General features: G+C 27.5%; 1 protein-coding gene across 2 annotated transcripts in view; it reads left to right on the top strand.

Annotated features, from left to right (window-relative positions):
- The window catches only part of LOC111635877 (synaptic vesicle glycoprotein 2C-like), a 66,708-nt gene that overhangs the window by 41,970 nt on the left and 868 nt on the right, over nt 1-23,870 (top strand). The window contains exons 1-4 of one of the 2 annotated variants that reach the window (XM_023380996.1): nt 16,704-16,885; nt 17,543-17,763; nt 21,929-22,076; nt 23,680-23,860. In XM_023380996.1, coding sequence (XP_023236764.1) covers nt 17,578-17,763; nt 21,929-22,076; nt 23,680-23,860 — 515 coding nt within the window. In that variant the 5' untranslated portion in view covers nt 16,704-16,885; nt 17,543-17,577. Of the gene's footprint in view, nt 1-16,703; nt 16,886-17,542; nt 17,764-21,928; nt 22,077-23,679; nt 23,861-23,870 lie in introns of those variants that run through there. The other variant, XM_023380995.1, reaches the window with a different exon arrangement.

Genomic DNA, 23,870 nt, shown 5'->3' with positions numbered 1-23,870 from the left:
AATTCGAACAAAACATTCGAAATAGAAAGCCACTTTCAACTACTTTTAGCTTCATATCTCCCGCACCCTTATAGCTATCGAGACGCAATCACCCCTATGCACGAATGGAGACTTGGGGCTACCACCACATACAAACACCATTCATGTGCGATGTGTAGTTTTGGCGAAAAAGTGAAATATAGGGACATACATGTCCATTTATATATATATATGGATATAGATTAATGCTCTGAAAATAAAGGCTTTTTGCCTTTTATTAATAATATAAAAGTTATTTTTCAATAATATCTCATAAAAGATAGCCTAACGCAAATTTTAACTTTAATTCAGTGGCCTAATTATTATTAACCGTTTTGTTTACGTAAAAATGAATGTGATAAAATAATAGTGTCATAATGTTTTTAAACCTAAATATTTTTTAAATGGAGATTTTTATTACAACTTAATAAAATTATTTCTTTTAAGTTCTGATTCTTCTTTCTAGCTTTAATCTGTGTTTGATCTGCCTTTTCTTCTCGCACTTTCATTATAGTCTAAACCTGGGCTTTTGTCCTTCTTCAAGATCAATATTTAATAAATTTAATTGAATAAAATAAATAATTATAAGTTATAGATCCATAATTTAGATGCGGAAGACTTCATTAACTTAACATAAACAACGATAAGTAAGAATAAAAGATTGTTCTAAATTAAAGACGATAAACATAGAATTAATGTTAAAAGTTTAGAAAATTAGATTCAATAAGGGTTAGAATTAGATTTTATCATACATATACATATATGATAAAACCTAAATTCTTTAAACAGTCTTCATATTCATTATCAAATTTATATTATAAATGAAAGGTGCATTAAATTTATTCATAATTATTCAGATAATGGTTTTCTCTGAGTCTGCCCAAGCGATATACGCATCCTAGATAATAAATATAGCAAATTTATACTAAAATATTCTACGGATATCCTAAAATCGACCCATAAAATAGAATCTATGTCAATCAATTTTATTTTTAAATGGAAAAAGTGAGAATGGTTTCAAAGATAATTTATAGATTTGTCAGGGAAGAAGCAGAACAAATATCGATTTGCTATTTCTATTATTATTTTTTTTTATCTGTTTACTCTTCTCTATAATATAGAAGTAATCATCTTCAAGAGAACGAAGCGAATCTTTCATACGAAAACATTTGATCGTAGATTTTCTATATCTTTGAAGCGAGGAATTACTGTTTACTAAAGTGTTTTTTTCTATATACCGGTGTGACTTTATATTCCTCGATCGCATTATCGCTTATATTTAATGTCCGTCCCATTTTCTTGTCGAGTTATCTCTTCTGTAGACGATCGAATCCTGTCGAAAAACGAAGTCTATCATTTGAAAATTCTTCATTTTATATTATATTTCATGGTTTTTGGATTTGGGGTGGAAGATTGAGTCACCCACATCATACACATCACTACAATGCATTTACACATACATACGTTAATTATCTATGGTCCAAATGATTAAATTCTACATTTGGTTATTTTTATTAGATTTTTGAAAGAGGGTGGTGAGGTGGGCTACCCCTAAAATATCATTAAAGTATATATATATATATGATTTACATATGTTCTCAAAGTTTCAGTCTTCTATTTTAATTAGAAGTAGATGAAATTGGAGTTGCAAGATGATGATGCTTTTATCATTAAAAAATTCTAAGCGTCATCATCATCATCATCATAACTTATATCTACATTGCATCTAATCATCGTCATATTAAAATTAGCAATTTATTTATTAATTTTCTTCATTTTTAAAAATATAATCAAGGTATATCACTCGACAATATATAATCCTTTAACATTATAAACAGGATAAAATTAGAAAAATTCGAATTAATTTTATATACTTGAGCTTAATTCATCCATATCTCTAATTGATTTAAATAGACTTTCTACAAAAGTATTAGCGTAGAAAATTAAATTTTCACAGCTTAATATCTACGCAATGATCATAAACATAAATTAGCGTATATATTCTTTGTAATTGTTACTTAAAGCAGAATAAACTTGCAAGTCAGAGAGACTTGATATATCATGGATTATGCATTTTGTACATTGTCATTTGTATTAATTTAGTATGAAGAATGAGGGGAAAGTGCGCGACATTTCATCATCAACAGACAAATATAAATGTGGATAAGGTACTCGGCGTCTATCGACCCAAATCCATTGTCATATATGTGACTAACATCCGTATAAAGTGATTTCTGATGTCAATTTTCGGTCTGTGCAAATAATCGAGAAGGAAGTCGCCATCTCCTAGCAAACATAGATGAATGTATATAAATCTGAATTAAAAAATAAAGAGAAAATATAATTTCACAATAAAAACATCCTCTAAAAAGGGGAAAAAATACTCTAAAATTACTAAATTTTGTATTAATTACTTACTTCATGCAGAATATTATTATACATGCGCAATAATTAAACTAATCAATGTAACTTATGTAATTATATAATAAAATTGAGGTGAAAAAATTAATTAATTATTTTTTCTTATAATTTATCATATAATTATATAATATAGGGTGGTCCAAAAACCAGTTAACCGATTTAATTCGCTTTTGGGCCACCCTACATAAGAAGAGAAAAGTGAATTGATTCTTGTTAAAGGATAAAATTATAAAATATTAAATAAAGAAATTTTAAAATTTAATTTAATGATAATCCCCATAAAATGGCGTTGTAGTTTAATATTTCTGAAATTTCTCCTTGACTTTATTCAATGACCTAATTATTTTCAGTATTGTTCAATATCTTCATCCGTTTTTTGCTGCGGTCATCTACAACATAAGTTACTTCTCACTAATTATATCATAAGCCAAATCAATTATTTCACTGAGTGTGACGTGTTTGTGACGTTGTCTACGTAATTGAAGTGATGAAGCAAATGCCATAAAACGAGAACACCTTGCAATGACGCATTGACAAGTAAGACGTCGACGTGACGTAACGATTATGGTTATTCTAAATCATTCGAAGAATGCTATAAAATTTAAATCGTTATAAATAATATTTTTAAATATTTTATTGTAATAAACTTGAAATATATTATTATTATTTAAAGATAATTTTCGTAAAACTTCAGGTATTTAAATTTTATACTCAACTTGACGTGATATTTCGGATGGAACCAAAATTACTTAGAAAATGAACAGAAAAATACTTTTGTATGTTAGAAAGTTTCTTAAATTATTAATAGCTAATGGCTTCATCCATTAATATTGACGATTAATATCCATTAATACTGTAGTATCAACTGCAATATTCGTTCATTAGTAGTAAATTGGAAGCGCCTGTAAATCTGTGTTTTCCGCAGTACACAGGTGCTAAAAGGAAAACACACGCAACTCTTTCTTCAAGCATTTTTATTTTATATCATTCAGAAAATACCCAAAAATTCCTACATATTTATAAATACATTAGAAATAAATTTTGTTTTTATTTTATATTTTAGAATAATTTTTTTCATTAAACAAAGACTCTTATTTTATCGTATCTTTCAATATTTATCGAATAATGTATAAAAAATCGCGTGTAAGTGGATAATTAAGTTAGCTAATTCATGTTTGATCATATGAATTCTGTTAAATTATAGTAATTAGAACGTGAAGGAATAATTAAAATAATTAACTATTAAGCGATGTTTACTTTTGTTTAAATATGAATCAGAGATGTCTTGCAGAGAACCAATTTAGTTTAAAGTTAGTTTTTTTATTTTTAATCTGTGAATAAATGTATCGATTATAAACATATTAAGTTATCAAACTGCAGAATAATGCTTGTCATATTTAAATATCAGACATTCTTTTCTAATTCCATGTTAAAGTGACAAATATCTCATTGAGAACTCCAGGCATCGTTGTTGTGGTTTCATATTGTTTTTATTTTGTTATTCATAATAATTTTGTGACAGGTGTATTTTAATTTATAATACAAGATAATTTATTAATTGTTAAACAATGGACATAGTTGGTTATCTTTATAGTAGGATTTGTACTCATCTAGGAAAGTGTACTCTAGCTGAGAAAATTGTTTTTCCAGCATTGAAATCCATAATGCGTTCCTTTCTGCGTTTTTATTTTTTAATGGCTGCTTTGTTTCTTTTCGTTTTTTTTTTTTCGTTAATTTGGATTATATTCCTCTCTGATTCATTTAACATGTAGATGTACAAATTAATACAAATTATTTTTCTTCCTTTTGTACAGACATTTAAATAAAATTATAAAGCAGATAATTTACTATTAAGCAAATAATAAAGTTAAAACTCAATAAAAACGAATAAAATAATGTATTTACTCATAAATTTTTAGAAGTAAGCGCACGTATCAGGTGTAAATCTTTACTTCTCTTCATCCACTCCATCTGCAAAAATATATTAAAATCGCGTTTAACGTAAGTAAAAAAGCTCAAGAGTTTCTAAAAATTGTCACGAGTTCGAAATTAAAATAAATCATTTTTCCAGCACATTTTTCCAGCTAGGAGAAATCAATATTGTCAAATTTCTTACGAAAGTTCTAGAGAAATTCAATTTAAAATGAAAAATCTAAATCTATTATAAAGCAAAAATTCCTAAGTTTAAATTATGAATTTTACCTTCGCTCTAGAATCACGAATATTTTATATTTTACAATTAAAATCCCCTTATAAGGTTACGATTAATCAAAATTTGAATATTTATTATTCTGGTAAAACGTTTGTAACTTTTGAAGCTTTGTGAAAAGACCGTAACATATAGGATTGCATTCAATATTACCTACCTTTCAACAAATATTAATTAATTGGCTTACCATCGGTTCATCTCCGTAATGCGGGAAAGACACATTTACAGGCGTTTGCAATCTTTGAATAGTTGGAATTGTGAATAAATCATAAAAGAGAATAATTAATTTTAATGTAATATATCTTTATATTAAACAAAAAATAATTTCTAGTGGAATTTAAATTATGTATGATTAATATTTTATCAATTATTTTTAAATTAAGTAAAAATTTATCTAACTTGATACCTTTCTATAAATTTTAAGGTATTTTTAAATTAATTATAAAATTATAAACTTTAGAAATTCAATATCTTTGAATATATCTTACGTAAGAATTCTAAACAATATCTTCCATTAAATTCGAAGGATAAATTTAAACTTCTCTCATTTAAAACTGAATATCTTATTACATTTAAATTCCTAAATCCATTTATGATTTACTAAACTTTTATTTAAGTTAATCAGAAATCAAATATTCATAATAATATTAAATAACCTGGATAGTATTTCTTATTGACATTCAATTAAATGAATAGGAGTTACATGAACAACTTTCCAATTTTCCTATAAATTAACGAGTAATTAATTTATCTATTGACATTTTTTAGTCAGATATAAAATTTCCCTGGTTATTTGTTTTATCCATAGACGAAGAAAGAAAAAAAATTAAAATATGCAGAATATCAATAATTTCCTGTTAAATTATTAAATTTAATTCCAAAATTTCATTTAAATAGTCGTTACTGAATTATCCCCTTTGGACTGATAAAGTTTGGATAATTTTGAATTCGACATGCAATTTTGGATAAAATATTCACCACTTTGGAATACATTATTTTAGATATTTAAATAAGTGCTACAGGAACCTCAAAATAACAAATTTCTATTAAGAAAAAAATGTTATAGCAATAGTAAAGCGCTATAAATTTAACTACTTTAATCCTCGAACAAATATAATGTCAAAATCTAATCTAAACCGCTCTCCATCATCTTCCAGATGATGAAAAAACAGAATTTTCTGATTAAAATCGACAAGAAAAATTTGCTTGTTACCTTTAAACAATTTTATCGCATCTACCAAGAGAATTGCCATCTTCTGATATTTTTTTTCCTCCAATTGCTTCGTAATTTACTGTATAAGAATAAATAAATTGAGAAAGAATTTTCTCTTAAAACTTAAATTCATTTATATCATAAATTATAAACTTAAAGGAAAGAATTTCACTTAAAGCAGATGATAAAAAGCATTGTATGCATTAAAGAATTTTTGATTAAAACTTTTATTAAAGATTTTATAGACAATTTTTTTTATAAAATATCAAAAATAATAAAAACTATATCAGGAAATATCTTCAATAACTCTAAAATTAAATGAGTAAAATCAATTTCAGAGTGATGAAACAATGGAATTCACTCTCTTTTAAAGGATATGTGAAAATGGAGATAATTAAGGAATATAAATCTGTTCTCTAATTGAATAAAATATTTAAAATCATATTTTCATTTTTTACGTAAAAGTATTAAATATTTTTATAAAATTTATAGGTTTATATTTAAATAAATAAATTCGTAGGATAGAATATTTGGAAAGCATCTATTAAAAAAATTAGAATGGAAATCACGTATTTGGAAAGGATTTAAATCGGATTTAAGAGTGAAAATCTTAAATATTTTAAACTTTAACAAAAAATAAGATTATTTTATAAATATTAATTAATTTATTGGAGTGAATTATTACATATTCAGTCCCTAAATTAAACGAGTGATAAAGGAGAGCGATAGCAATTTTTAGTATAAAGATAAAATGGATACTCCTGGAGTATAATATGCTATTAGAGATAGAGATAGAATAAATATTTAAAAAAGAAATCTGAGAATATTTGTAGAGATGTTCTCGCCATTCTTCTCTAGAAAATTTATGAAGAGAATTTCTTTTGACAATCTTCTCCAACTTGTAGTTACATGTCTAATTTATGTCAGAAAATTTTCCAAATCTTCCATCTAGTCAATAAAACGCTAAAATCTTTATTATCCTTTTATAAAGTGGGGAGAAAAGTATTTTTAAAAAGTTTCGTTTCTCATTATTTTTAAATTGTACGCATAAATTTTTTTATAACTCGTTTCTTCTAAAGCTTTTAATTAAAAATTTACTTTACCTCTAATGATCTTCTCGAATTTAATCGCTGTTTACTTGGCCACATTTTTATAAATGGACGTTTAGAATATTTCCGGTGAGTTTTTCATACTAAAATATACATCTGTAATTTTCAATATGCTGAAGTTTTACAAATATAATTACAGCTTTAGTTAAAATATTTTGGTTTTATTCCTAATTATACGTTTAGAAACAAGCGAATTAGAGCTATAAAAGAAGTATGATCCTCCTTTTTAATATATTCTGGATCTAATATATAATTCGTGAGAATATTTTTCTATATTTTAATCATACGATAGTAACGATTTCATTAAATTAAATGTTAAATATTCTATAATATACAATGTATCGATCTTAATTAAGATTAAATTAACTATGAAAAATTAAATGTTATTTAGTTATTAAAGAGTTTATTGTTTACATATTAGAACTAATTACATTGTACTGATTTATACCGATGACATCTGTCGCTTGTTTATCTCGTCGCATCATCGATTCTGCAGATCTGCTTGATATTCTTCACCTGCGCTCATCTTTGATGTAAGTTCTCTGTATTACGAACAATACGTCAATAAAATGAGCTGAAATATTATGTTCCATTGACTTTTCTAGTTCATTGCCTCTTAAGATAAATATTTTTATCTTTGGGAATTATTTTAATCTTTGAAACTGTTAAAGATGCACCTGTAATATTAAAATTTGTATATTTATATCTGTATTATTGAGTATCTAAGCAAGTAAATAGACATGATTTATAATCTTTCTGTTATTTTAAACTTAATTTTTGCTTTATTTAACTTGCTTTAATGTCCTCAAATCTTGCAACTCAAATTTCACCCACCTCTAATTAAAATAGAAGGCTGAAACTTTGAGAACCGATGACAATACATTTTAATGATGTTTTAAGGGTTGATGGTCCTACCCCAAAAACCGATAAACGTAACCAAAAATAGAATTTAATTATGATATGCGAGTGTGTGGTATGTAAGTAGTGATGTAGCCTATGTAGCGGAGATGGTCCCATTCCCCCCCCCCAAATATCGAAAACTTTGACTAATAAAATCTTTTTATTTTTTATTTCTTATCAAATATATTCAAATTATCTGCAGTTCAGCGTAGAAATAAAATTTTGTTTATGGTGCTTTCTACACAAAGCATCCCCAGATCAAGATCGCAGGAATTCTGTCAACTGCAAGCTGCTTAAATTCTCAGAGAAAACAATTGTTTTCTCTGAGAATTTACAGAAAACAAGCTCCAAATAATATCTCATTATACGATACAAATGTACTAAAATGTGGAAAAATGAAACTATAGACATCCAGTTAATTCACTTTAGCAAATTCCTCAAAGTTTTAGATTTTGAGGAATTATGTATTTAAATTTAGTTAAATTATNATAGTCTAAACCTGGGCTTTTGTCCTTCTTCAAGATCAATATTTAATAAATTTAATTGAATAAAATAAATAATTATAAGTTATAGATCCATAATTTAGATGCGGAAGACTTCATTAACTTAACATAAACAACGATAAGTAAGAATAAAAGATTGTTCTAAATTAAAGACGATAAACATAGAATTAATGTTAAAAGTTTAGAAAATTAGATTCAATAAGGGTTAGAATTAGATTTTATCATACATATACATATATGATAAAACCTAAATTCTTTAAACAGTCTTCATATTCATTATCAAATTTATATTATAAATGAAAGGTGCATTAAATTTATTCATAATTATTCAGATAATGGTTTTCTCTGAGTCTGCCCAAGCGATATACGCATCCTAGATAATAAATATAGCAAATTTATACTAAAATATTCTACGGATATCCTAAAATCGACCCATAAAATAGAATCTATGTCAATCAATTTTATTTTTAAATGGAAAAAGTGAGAATGGTTTCAAAGATAATTTATAGATTTGTCAGGAAAGAAGCAGAACAAATATCGATTTGCTATTTCTATTATTATTTTTTTTATCTGTTTACTCTTCTCTATAATATAGAAGTAATCATCTTCAAGAGAACGAAGCGAATCTTTCATACGAAAACATTTGATCGTAGATTTTCTATATCTTTGAAGCGAGGAATTACTGTTTACTAAAGTGTTTTTTTCTATATACCGGTGTGACTTTATATTCCTCGATCGCATTATCGCTTATATTTAATGTCCGTCCCATTTTCTTGTCGAGTTATCTCTTCTGTAGACGATCGAATCCTGTCGAAAAACGAAGTCTATCATTTCAAAATTCTTCATTTTATATTATATTTCATGGTTTTTGGATTTGGGGTGGAAGATTGAGTCACCCACATCATACACATCACTACAATGCATTTACACATACATACGTTAATTATCTATGGTCCAAATGATTAAATTCTACATTTGGTTATTTTTATTAGATTTTTGAAAGAGGGTGGTGAGGTGGGCTACCCCTAAAATATCATTAAAGTATATATATATATATGATTTACATATGTTCTCAAAGTTTCAGTCTTCTATTTTAATTAGAAGTAGATGAAATTGGAGTTGCAAGATGATGATGCTTTTATCATTAAAAAATTCTAAGCGTCATCATCATCATCATCATAACTTATATCTACATTGCATCTAATCATCGTCATATTAAAATTAGCAATTTATTTATTAATTTTCTTCATTTTTAAAAATATATTCAAGGTATATCACTCGACAATATATAATCCTTTAACATTATAAACAGGATAAAATTAGAAAAATTCGAATTAATTTTATATACTTGAGCTTAATTCATCCATATCTCTAATTGATTTAAATAGACTTTCTACAAAAGTATTAGCGTAGAAAATTAAATTTTCACAGCTTAATATCTACGCAATGATCATAAACATAAATTAGCGTATATATTCTTTGTAATTGTTACTTAAAGCAGAATAAACTTGCAAGTCAGAGAGACTTGATATATCATGGATTATGCATTTTGTACATTGTCATTTGTATTAATTTAGTATGAAGAATGAGGGGAAAGTGCGCGACATTTCATCATCAACAGACAAATATAAATGTGGATAAGGTACTCGGCGTCTATCGACCCAAATCCATTGTCATATATGTGACTAACATCCGTATAAAGTGATTTCTGATGTCAATTTTCGGTCTGTGCAAATAATCGAGAAGGAAGTCGCCATCTCCTAGCAAACATAGATGAATGTATATAAATCTGAATTAAAAAATAAAGAGAAAATATAATTTCACAATAAAAACATCCTCTAAAAAGGGGAAAAAATACTCTAAAATTACTAAATTTTGTATTAATTACTTACTTCATGCAGAATATTATTATACATGCGCAATAATTAAACTAATCAATGTAACTTATGTAATTATATAATAAAATTGAGGTGAAAAAATTAATTAATTATTTTTTCTTATAATTTATCATATAATTATATAATATAGGGTGGTCCAAAAACCAGTTAACCGATTTAATTCGCTTTTGGGCCACCCTACATAAGAAGAGAAAAGTGAATTGATTCTTGTTAAAGGATAAAATTATAAAATATTAAATAAAGAAATTTTAAAATTTAATTTAATGATAATCCCCATAAAATGGCGTTGTAGTTTAATATTTCTGAAATTTCTCCTTGACTTTATTCAATGACCTAATTATTTTCAGTATTGTTCAATATCTTCATCCGTTTTTTGCTGCGGTCATCTACAACATAAGTTACTTCTCACTAATTATATCATAAGCCAAATCAATTATTTCACTGAGTGTGACGTGTTTGTGACGTTGTCTACGTAATTGAAGTGATGAAGCAAATGCCATAAAACGAGAACACCTTGCAATGACGCATTGACAAGTAAGACGTCGACGTGACGTAACGATTATGGTTATTCTAAATCATTCGAAGAATGCTATAAAATTTAAATCGTTATAAATAATATTTTTAAATATTTTATTGTAATAAACTTGAAATATATTATTATTATTTAAAGATAATTTTCGTAAAACTTCAGGTATTTAAATTTTATACTCAACTTGACGTGATATTTCGGATGGAACCAAAATTACTTAGAAAATGAACAGAAAAATACTTTTGTATGTTAGAAAGTTTCTTAAATTATTAATAGCTAATGGCTTCATCCATTAATATTGACGATTAATATCCATTAATACTGTAGTATCAACTGCAATATTCGTTCATTAGTAGTAAATTGGAAGCGCCTGTAAATCTGTGTTTTCCGCAGTACACAGGTGCTAAAAGGAAAACACACGCAACTCTTTCTTCAAGCATTTTTATTTTATATCATTCAGAAAATACCCAAAAATTCCTACATATTTATAAATACATTAGAAATAAATTTTGTTTTTATTTTATATTTTAGAATAATTTTTTTCATTAAACAAAGACTCTTATTTTATCGTATCTTTCAATATTTATCGAATAATGTATAAAAAATCGCGTGTAAGTGGATAATTAAGTTAGCTAATTCATGTTTGATCATATGAATTCTGTTAAATTATAGTAATTAGAACGTGAAGGAATAATTAAAATAATTAACTATTAAGCGATGTTTACTTTTGTTTAAATATGAATCAGAGATGTCTTGCAGAGAACCAATTTAGTTTAAAGTTAGTTTTTTTATTTTTAATCTGTGAATAAATGTATCGATTATAAACATATTAAGTTATCAAATTGCAGAATAATGCTTGTCATATTTAAATATCAGACATTCTTTTCTAATTCCATGTTAAAGTGACAAATATCTCATTGAGAACTCCAGGCATCGTTGTTGTGGTTTCATATTGTTTTTATTTTGTTATTCATAATAATTTTGTGACAGGTGTATTTTAATTTATAATACAAGATAATTTATTAATTGTTAAACAATGGACATAGTTGGTTATCTTTATAGTAGGATTTGTACTCATCTAGGAAAGTGTACTCTAGCTGAGAAAATTGTTTTTCCAGCATTGAAATCCATAATGCGTTCCTTTCTGCGTTTTTATTTTTTAATGGCTGCTTTGTTTCTTTTCGTTTTTTTTTTTTTTCGTTAATTTGGATTATATTCCTCTCTGATTCATTTAACATGTAGATGTACAAATTAATACAAATTATTTTTCTTCCTTTTGTACAGACATTTAAATAAAATTATAAAGCAGATAATTTAATATTAAGCAAATAATAAAGTTAAAACTCAATAAAAACGAATAAAATAATGTATTTACTCATAAATTTTTAGAAGTAAGCGCACGTATCAGGTGTAAATCTTTACTTCTCTTCATCCACTCCATCTGCAAAAATATATTAAAATCGCGTTTAACGTAAGTAAAAAAGCTCAAGAGTTTCTAAAAATTGTCACGAGTTCGAAATTAAAATAAATCATTTTTCCAGCACATTTTTCCAGCTAGGAGAAATCAATATTGTCAAATTTCTTACGAAAGTTCTAGAGAAATTCAATTTAAAATGAAAAATCTAAATCTATTATAAAGCAAAAATTCCTAAGTTTAAATTATGAATTTTACCATCGCTCTAGAATCACGAATATTTTATATTTTACAATTAAAATCCCCTTATAAGGTTACGATTAATCAAAATTTGAATATTTATTATTCTGGTAAAACGTTTGTAACTTTTGAAGCTTTGTGAAAAGACCGTAACATATAGGATTGCATTCAATATTACCTACCTTTCAACAAATATTAATTAATTGGCTTACCATCGGTTCATCTCCGTAATGCGGGAAAGACACATTTACAGGCGTTTGCAATCTTTGAATAGTTGGAATTGTGAATAAATCATAAAAGAGAATAATTAATTTTAATGTAATATATCTTTATATTAAACAAAAAATAATTTCTAGTGGAATTTAAATTATGTATGATTAATATTTTATCAATTATTTTTAAATTAAGTAAAAATTTATCTAACTTGATACCTTTCTATAAATTTTAAGGTATTTTTAAATTAATTATAAAATTATAAACTTTAGAAATTCAATATCTTTGAATATATCTTACGTAAGAATTCTAAACAATATCTTCCATTAAATTCGAAGGATAAATTTAAACTTCTCTCATTTAAAACTGAATATCTTATTACATTTAAATTCCTAAATCCATTTATGATTTACTAAACTTTTATTTAAGTTAATCAGAAATCAAATATTCATAATAATATTAAATAACCTGGATAGTATTTCTTATTGACATTCAATTAAATGAATAGGAGTTACATGAACAACTTTCCAATTTTCCTATAAATTAACGAGTAATTAATTTATCTATTGACATTTTTGAGTCAGATATAAAATTTCCCTGGTTATTTGTTTTATCCATAGACGAAGAAAGAAAAAAAATTAAAATATGCAGAATATCAATAATTTCCTGTTAAATTATTAAATTTAATTCCAAAATTTCATTTAAATAGTCGTTACTGAATTATCCCCTTTGGACTGATAAAGTTTGGATAATTTTGAATTCGACATGCAATTTTGGATAAAATATTCACCACTTTGGAATACATTATTTTAGATATTTAAATAAGTGCTACAGGAACCTCAAAATAACAAATTTCTATTAAGAAAAAAATGTTATAGCAATAGTAAAGCGCTATAAATTTAACTACTTTAATCCTCGAACAAATATAATGTCAAAATCTAATCTAAACCGCTCTCCATCATCTTCCAGATGATGAAAAAACAGAATTTTCTGATTAAAATCGACAAGAAAAATTTGCTTGTTACCTTTAAACAATTTTATCGCATCTACCAAGAGAATTGCCATCTTCTGATATTTTTTTTCCTCCAATTGCTTCGTAATTTACTGTATAAGAATAAATAAATTGAGAAAGAATTTTCTCTTAAAACTTAAATTCATTTATATCATAAATTATAAACTTAAAGGAAAGAATTTCACTTAAAGCAGATGATAAAAAGCATTGTATGCATTAAAGAATTTTTGATTAAAACTTTTATTAAAGATTTTATAGACAATTTTTTTTATAAAATATCAAAAATAATAAAAACTATATCAGGAAATATCTTCAATAACTCTAAAATTAAATGAGTAAAATCAATTTCAGAGTGATGAAACAATGGAATTCACTCTCTTTTAAAGGATATGTGAAAATGGAGATAATTAAGGAATATAAATCTGTTCTCTAATTGAATAAAATATTTAAAATCATATTTTCATTTTTTACGTAAAAGTATTAAATATTTTTATAAAATTTATAGGTTTATATTTAAATAAATAAATTCGTAGGATAGAATATTTGGAAAGCATCTATTAAAAAAATTAGAATGGAAATCACGTATTTGGAAAGGATTTAAATCGGATTTAAGAGTGAAAATCTTAAATATTTTAAACTTTAACAAAAAATAAGATTATTTTATAAATATTAATTAATTTATTGGAGTGAATTATTACATATTCAGTCCCTAAATTAAACGAGTGATAAAGGAGAGCGATAGCAATTTTTAGTATAAAGATAAAATGGATACTCCTGGAGTATAATATGCTATTAGAGATAGAGATAGAATAAATATTTAAAAAAGAAATCTGAGAATATTTGTAGAGATGTTCTCGCCATTCTTCTCTAGAAAATTTATGAAGAGAATTTCTTTTGACAATCTTCTCCAACTTGTAGTTACATGTCTAATTTATGTCAGAAAATTTTCCAAATCTTCCATCTAGTCAATAAAACGCTAAAATCTTTATTATCCTTTTATAAAGTGGGGAGAAAAGTATTTTTAAAAAGTTTCGTTTCTCATTATTTTTAAATTGTACGCATAAATTTTTTTATAACTCGTTTCTTCTAAAGCTTTTAATTAAAAATTTACTTTACCTCTAATGATCTTCTCGAATTTAATCGCTGTTTACTTGGCCACATTTTTATAAATGGACGTTTAGAATATTTCCGGTGAGTTTTTCATACTAAAATATACATCTGTAATTTTCAATATGCTGAAGTTTTACAAATATAATTACAGCTTTAGTTAAAATATTTTGGTTTTATTCCTAATTATACGTTTAGAAACAAGCGAATTAGAGCTATAAAAGAAGTATGATCCTCCTTTTTAATATATTCTGGATCTAATATATAATTCGTGAGAATATTTTTCTATATTTTAATCATACGATAGTAACGATTTCATTAAATTAAATGTTAAATATTCTATAATATACAATGTATCGATCTTAATTAAGATTAAATTAACTATGAAAAATTAAATGTTATTTAGTTATTAAAGAGTTTATTGTTTACATATTAGAACTAATTACATTGTACTGATTTATACCGATGACATCTGTCGCTTGTTTATCTCGTCGCATCATCGATTCTGCAGATCTGCTTGATATTCTTCACCTGCGCTCATCTTTGATGTAAGTTCTCTGTATTACGAACAATACGTCAATAAAATGAGCTGAAATATTATGTTCCATTGACTTTTCTAGTTCATTGCCTCTTAAGATAAATATTTTTATCTTTGGGAATTATTTTAATCTTTGAAACTGTTAAAGATGCACCTGTAATATTAAAATTTGTATATTTATATCTGTATTATTGAGTATCTAAGCAAGTAAATAGACATGATTTATAATCTTTCTGTTATTTTAAACTTAATTTTTGCTTTATTTAACTTGCTTTAATGTCCTCAAATCTTGCAACTCAAATTTCACCCACCTCTAATTAAAATAGAAGGCTGAAACTTTGAGAACCGATGACAATACATTTTAATGATGTTTTAAGGGTTGATGGTCCTACCCCAAAAACCGATAAACGTAACCAAAAATAGAATTTAATTATGATATGCGAGTGTGTGGTATGTAAGTAGTGATGTAGCCTATGTAGCGGAGATGGTCCCATTCCCCCCCCCCAAATATCGAAAACTTTGACTAATAAAATCTTTTTATTTTTTATTTCTTATCAAATATATTCAAATTATCTGCAGTTCAGCGTAGAAATAAAATTTTGTTTATGGTGCTTTCTACACAAAGCATCCCCAGATCAAGATCGCAGGAATTCTGTCAACTGCAAGCTGCTTAAATTCTCAGAGAAAACAATTGTTTTCTCTGAGAATTTACAGAAAACAAGCTCCAAATAATATCTCATTATACGATACAAATGTACTAAAATGTGGAAAAATGAAACTATAGACATCCAGTTAATTCACTTTAGCAAATTCCTCAAAGTTTTAGATTTTGAGGAATTATGTATTTAAATTTAGTTAAATTATATAAATTGTATTTTTATATTTAATTTTAAAATTTCACAGGGCATTTTTATGTATATTAAACGTATCCAAATTAAGTTTATAGAATTTTGCTTTTCGTTAAGAAGAAAAATTCAGGTAACATCAATGGAGAAGTATCAAATATCTTACAATTTCATCTGAATTCCTCAAATAAACATATAAATTCTTATACAAAAAACTTTATCCTGCAATTTTTTATTTTAAAATTCTATTTTTGTAGTAATTAATTATTCTTTTTTGTAGTTCTACGTCCTTTAAAATAGCTTTTATCTTTATAAGAACGTAAGAGAAGGAAGAAGAAAATTATTTTTCCGGATGATTTATATGAGAAACAAAATTTCTTCCACTATTTTTAATAATAAATATTTCTATTTTTGCAAGTTTTAGAAAATTTAAAAATTTTAGAAACTCTTCAATTATTTTTCCTCCAAGATTTCTTTTCGTTAGGAACAGAATTCGGTTTAAATTTCGAATATATATATTTTTCAATTAACGGCGATTACGAGTGAGATATTTCGAACAATAAAAGGAATTTCCGCCATTTAAAAAAATAAATATAAAATTTTATCTTTTTATTTTAAAATGAGACAGATATTTTTTTAAAGCTCTTGTGTAAAGAATAGATTAAGGCATGTAAAACTAAGGGAAAAAATAGACGAATCCTCTAATAAACTGATAAGTATGGCATAAATTTAGCTTACAAATATTTTTATTTTAAGAATATTTTAATATTTACAATTAACAAATTTACATGAAAGATTATCCTTTTAAAATCTACATTTTTTTAATAGAAAAGGAAAATAAAAAATTATGATTTCATTGCATAATTTTGCATTTTTTTAAGTAATTTTTATCGTAAATCAATCGAGCTTTCTTGTGGTTTACACATAGAAAATTCATTTATATTGTGAAATTTTGTGAAATATTTTATATTTCTCGCTAATTTCACAACATATATCCCTCACTCTATCACTAAATCTGTACAATAATCAATTTTACTCACCGAGTGTATAGGGATGCTATAATTTCTAAACTCTACATTATAAATTGGGTAGAGATAACACGATTCTCCTTGTCTCTAAAATATTGAAGAATTTCGAAGAATATTCATAATTATTTCTATTTTATCACATTATTTGGAAGCTCTAAGCCTTTCAACAGCTAATAACGACTCAAATTCTCACTTACAAAGTGAAATTTATGAAGGAATTCTTTAATGTTACAGCATCTTCCTTCTCTGCAATTAAGAATTTCCAGCATTTCTAATACATTAATACTATTTATATACTGTATGTAGTATTTTTATATAGCACTAATATTCTGTATACAATTATAGTTTTAGATAGAACAACTCAAGAGAAAACTAAGAAAATGTTGCGAAGTAAAGAAGATTCGGAGAGCGAATCGTTGGTTAGTAAAGAAGTTCCTGCCAGTTCTTATACAGAAGAAGGGGGGAGGACGAGTGCGGGTGATACTCATGGAGATATTAGAGAGATGGATTATGTAGATACAGACGTGTCTGTTCTCTCTCAATTTCACGAAGATGCCATTTCTCAGGTAAGTAATTGTCTAATGCTCTTCTCTAGTGCCAGCACTATTCTGTATCCTTCTTCCATCATCAGTGTTATAAACTTATGTGTTTATTGATTTAAACAAGCAGAAACATCTTTCTTCTTTAATTTAAATTCAGAATAAAAGATTTCTCTATTTTAAAAAATGAAAGAGTATAAAGAAATCAATGCATTTCTTTAATTTTGAGTCGTTTTCTGTTTTAAAAATGATGCTGAAAGATGCGGAGAGATGATGCTTCTTTCTTCTTTATTGATTAGAAAATTAAAATTATTCTCTATTTTTAAATATTTTAATCGAAAATTGAATTTTAATATTTGTCAAAATTAAATTGTAATTTAGATTAAAGCAGGCAATATCAAATAATAAATTATAGCTAGTGTACAGCACATTGTTTCGTAGTTAATATTATTTATTAGACAGTTATAACGCCATTAAAACAGGAAATAAAGATTATATTCTCTTAAATAATTAATTATTTACGATTTCTAGTACACGTTCTGGCAAGAAAAATCATAAAATTTAGCTTTTTATAGTCAATAAAATTGAATATAAGTCGAGACTTCAGATATAGATTTTGCAAGTTATAAAATTACAATAAAAACTTGCAGAAAAATTTCGAATATAAATACAAAAAACATAGACTCGGATTCAAAGAAAAGAAAAGTATAAAAAAGAAAGATGCAAAAAGTGCGTGCGTACGAGATCAGGTGCAGCAACAGAAGAGCTTAAGTGCTTACAATACTGCAGCTAGGGATCACACCAAACATACCTTACCAATAAAAAGCCATTGGGGGATACACAAAATGATAGCAACCCTTTATCTAGAAAATCTCAATGAAAATAAAAGTAAAAAAATAAATAAAGTAGAATTTTATGATATATTCTACTCACCAAATTGTTTTCGGCATCTCTCAGGAGGTCGTTGGCATCCGACTGGGAATGATTCCTAACTTGAATGAGAAGATTCTAAAGGGAATCGAATGGTTTTCTGTTTAAATTTTTAAAGGAAATTTGGGAAAATTGTAGAAACTGTTTGGTATCACTTACGTCATCAACCGCTACACAAAGTACAGTATTGGATTTTTTCCCATTTTCTTTGTTGGCAGCTCAGATAGCATACAATAAATTTTATAATTATAACTGCCTTTCGTGTTTAAAATTAAATTCGCATTTTTATTTTCTGTTATAACTCTACAGCTTGGTTATAGACCCAGGAGAAGTAGTCAGCTCGTGAATTTTGGCACAATTTCGTCGTTGCGGGTTTCGCTGAACTTTGTTGAGTGTGGCGAATTCCGAATATCAAAATAACTGTAGAGGAAAGTAAAATTAAAATCTAAATGATAATGAATTTCAATTTTTGCTACCAGTGTTAATTTTGCAGTAGAGCTGGTCTTTACCGAAATGAGTGTATAGAAACACGTGGTGTTAGACATACGTATGTTTAGAGTAATGCACATTATAATTACCTCCCTACTGGACGTGTTGTGAGACATGTTTAACACGTAATTTACCCCACGTTTGCTTGTGCTAATACAAATATACACCCTGTTTCGTGTAGTGTTTTAAACATTGATGTTGCTTGACACAAAGTACTTTGAAAGTACAGAATTACATCCAAGTGATCAGGCGATCATCTGGACGTACAATTCTGGAATTCTGTCCGACGTGCTGTACTGTACCTAGCGGATTTTTGCACCCTGTTGAAGGTAATGGTGCAACTGACTGCTGGTAAAGGCGTAAAGCTACAATGTTAGCGGACTTTGGGGGCAACGTGCCATTTAACAAATTGCATAAACGACTTTGAATCGTATCATGGTATTGATTCGTTTTTCTTGCACTGACTCTGTAAAAAGCACATGGTCTTGCAATTAAATTCAGGTACTATGCTGTGGAAGTGTAACGACACTGGATAATACACACACTTGTACAATTTACTTGTATCGACGTCCCGTATTCTGTTACAAGCCGTATTCTGTCTACGAAAAAGGCTAAAATACAACTCATTTCTGAGAAACAATATACCTGAACAATAGGGTACCGACGACGGCATTGAACGGCAAAATATCAATGCACATGTGGTTGGCAATTTTGATTCCTAAGTGATTTTCATGTCGGCAAGGATACGAAGAATGAGCTCGTCTTACAGCTAAACTCGGTATGTTAAATGGTTACGTTAGTAAAGCGTACAAAGTGTTTTGTCCATTCGAAAAAAAGGCATACGTCACTCTCAACGTATATGCAAACGAGTCTGTTCTGTTATAGGAGCTCTTGACGCATTGCAAGGTCCAAAATATCGACAATGAAAATGATCCTTGTCGCCCAGAATTCGTAAAATATCAAAGAAACTTGATTCAATTAAGAATGCCAGTACTGGAGTTTCTGACTGTGATTGTCGAGGTCAGTGTCAAAGAGGTGGACGGTGGATAGTACGGAGGCCAATGACGAAGAAGTTTGACTAGCTCATGTTACATGCAGAAATTGTTCAACTATTGGAAATCAAGAAGGAGGTTAATTCATTATGCGTAAGGCCAGAATCGTGCTGTAGTTCCGTTGTGCCAGGGAGTAGTAATTAACCAATTGTTAATTACCGATCTACCCGTCCGACACAAGCCACTGAAAGTCGATCAATGGTAAAACTCGTTTATTGCGCATCTGTAAGATTTAATATTCAAGATAAGTATTGGCTGGTTACGACTATAGTTATGTGTATGATTGGTCAGTACTAAGCAGCGAAGAAACCACTTCCGAAACAAAATGCAATAGAGAAAATCTGTTAATATCTAAGAACTGAGATGTATCCTTTATTCGAATAAAGGAGGCTTCTCGAAATCCTCTGTCATATTTTCAACCAAAGGAATTGTCCTGTTTTGGCGTTACCCTAGAAAAAAGCGACATCAGTCAATTGTAGGGATTACAAAATGTGTTACAAAATGTGTTACATTTTGTAATCCCTAAAAAGAACATTTTAAACCAGACAAATAAAACATGTAGTCGAACTTCGTCACTGACCTATATAAACTATGACCCGGAAGAGCAGGAAAATGACAACATGTTGTCTGATAATGACATGATAAGACATTAATAACAGATTTTAGTGTATCCCAAGTCCAGTTTGCTAATGTGATATCACTGCGGAAGATGGAAAGCGGTGGCTACAGGCCATTTGCGATGAACTAGCCTCTACGCATCAATGGCACTTGCGAGGAAGTGGATTTGCCTGAATGAGCTCGTGCTTCAACAGTCGAGACCCACTTGTGACCTGAACACGATGCCGATGGTACGATGAATTTGTGATGCAAGCCTTTACACAGAAACGTGGCGTCGATTACCGTGACGCCTACTCGTCTATGACGTCATAGACAACGTTATGTATTTTCTCATTTTTTCGTATATATATATTATTTTTGAATGAGATTTTGTCATTAGTTCAGATATTATATAATCCTCGTATATGATGCGTTACAATTGGAATTTGTTCTTTTGGGCTTAAGACCAATTCACGCTTTATTTTCTACTGTAGCTACAGAAATAGCATTAATTTTCAATAAAATTTATCGTGAATAATGATATATGGTTATTTGTGTATTATAAACATGTATACATTCTCTTTAAATATATATTAGATACGATAAATTTATTTCTCTCAATTTTGCAATAGTCATTCAAGTGCAAAGATGAATTTTTCAAAAGATTTTCTCCAATTTTTGCCTTTTACTTTATTAAAATTAAAAATATATAAATTTGAAATTTGTTTCATAATTTAAAAAAAAAAGATATCAGAAGCTAAATTGATTCAGAATTCATCAATAAAGTTAATTTGTGGAGAAGTTTTCGAGTTATTAAGGGCGTCAATAAAAACAAGCAGACATCTAGACGTACGCCACACTCGACAAATAATGATACAGAAATCGAATCTACAATTTTAAAACTGTAATATTTATAAAATTAAAATCTAATATATATTACTTAATTAATTTATTTAAGAAATCTCTCTATCCTCATCACTTCAGAGAGAGTACATTTCCATAGTGTTTAAGACCATGGAATTTTCTTCATCCCGAGTCTATCTAAAGCTCGAAGAAACCAATAATTCTGTTTAAAATTAAGAATTCCAAGTTAAATTTAATAAAAATTTTGATTTTAATTTCAGGCTGGATTCGGGATGTTCCAATGGCTTTTATTTTTTGTGGTGGGATTAGGATTGATGGCAGATTCTATAGAAATTTTTTCGGTAGCTTACATTCTTCCCAGTGCCGAAAAAGAATTGTGTATGGAAGATTACCAGAAAGGATGGTTAGGTAAGAATACCTCAACATATACCTTTATCCATTTTTATTGTTATAAGTATATATATAGATGCCCTAAATATATAACTCCACTGTAGAAGAGTAGGAGTGTTTGTGATATTTATGTAGCGGATCGATAGAAAAATATTTCAGATGACATTTCACTCACAAATATCACTTTTATAACATGCTTAGATGAATTCTAGTATTTGAAATATCAAAAATGCTATACAGGTTTACCTATTTTTCCTTTTCTAGTACCAAAAATAAAATAATAAATAAAATGTTTATATTTTTATAAAAAAATAAAATTGTATTTCATTCTTATTTGCAATTTGTTTGTTTATTAATGTATAAAAATTAGAAACAGTTTAGTTTTTTTTAATGTAATATAATGTAATAATTAGTATCGAGGGTAGAATTTAGTTAATTTTAAAAATTAAAAAAAAAATAATACAAATAAGGATCTTATAAATTCTGCAAATGTTGCACTCCGGATTTTCTAGTTAAATTGGATGTTTACTTGTTTCGTTTTGCTCCTGGTTGTGTTTAAAAAGGATGAAGTTTCGATAATTAAGGAGTAATCGATGTCGTGACAGGAAAAGATACTCAATCAATTGTTAAAAGACCCAACTTTATCAAAGAAACTTATTGTAGAAGTGCATACTATGTTTATCCTAGTTTCGAGATGAATTGAGGGAGTGTTGAGACATTCAACAATGGAAAATTTAAAAACTGATTATATTTATAAAAAATATCGTTATACAAATCGAATATTGTTACTTGAATACTTATAGGAAAGTATCACATGTAGAAGCACTTAGAGATCATCTTTGTTGTTGCTCTTTACACCCTGTTCTACTGCGTTATTTGAAATAACAGCGATGAATAGAAGAAAATAGCAAGTTCTTTGTGAGAAAAATATACTTTCATGTTTTTACATGGAAGGTTTCGTCACGCAGTGAGTTATTTATAGGACGTACACCTTATCTTAATTCTGTTAGTTTACTACCCAGTTCACAACTGAAAAATCCCAAATTTGAAAGTTATTATGCAGTCCTACGAGCATCTACAGAGGGAAAAATGTGCTACTTATCCCCAGGATAAAGTAAAAAGTTCCACAAATTATAATCGTAAAAACGATTGAAATACGTAAGCTTAACATCCTCGACCATAGGCTGCTCTGATGCAATACTGTATCTATAATCTACTTGTGGGGGAAAATTCCCAAAAATTAAATAAAATAAAAATTTATTGATGTAATTATTTGTCTCTAAGATTTGCCCCTTTCTGGAAAATTTTCTGCTTAACGCACCTGAGATTTGAAATGAAGTTCATCATCTTAAGGAAGAAAGTGGAATATTAATTGACACTATCATGATGCATTATTAATTACTAGACACTACAGAAGATTATTTTATTTTAACACATTAAATTTAATTATTAAATTATCTGTAGAGAACGTAAAGAACTTCCTTCATAATTTCGACCACATGAATAAAGTAAACGTACAGTACAGCAGGAACAGAAAGTACAAAGAAAGAAAAATTTCATAATACGTAAATGTATAATTACTTAAGAAATGAGTTTAATTAATGAAATCTGGTAATTGCAGGAGGTATATCTTTCGTGGGAATGATGATCGGAGGGATCGTCTGGGGTAATTTAGCAGATAGAATGGGAAGGAGAAGGACGCTCCTTTCTGCCCTTTGTACAAACGCAATATTTGCCATACTCACGTCATTTATGCCCAATTACGGCCTGTTCATGGTCAGTAGACTCTGCAGTGGCATCGGGTAAATATAT

Source organism: Centruroides sculpturatus, unplaced genomic scaffold (genome assembly GCF_000671375.1).
Source record: "Centruroides sculpturatus isolate CEXI.00-Female unplaced genomic scaffold, Cexi_2.0 scaffold972, whole genome shotgun sequence".
In the NCBI taxonomy this organism is placed as follows: domain Eukaryota; kingdom Metazoa; phylum Arthropoda; class Arachnida; order Scorpiones; family Buthidae; genus Centruroides; species Centruroides sculpturatus.
This window is presented reverse-complemented; position numbering and strand designations above follow the sequence as displayed.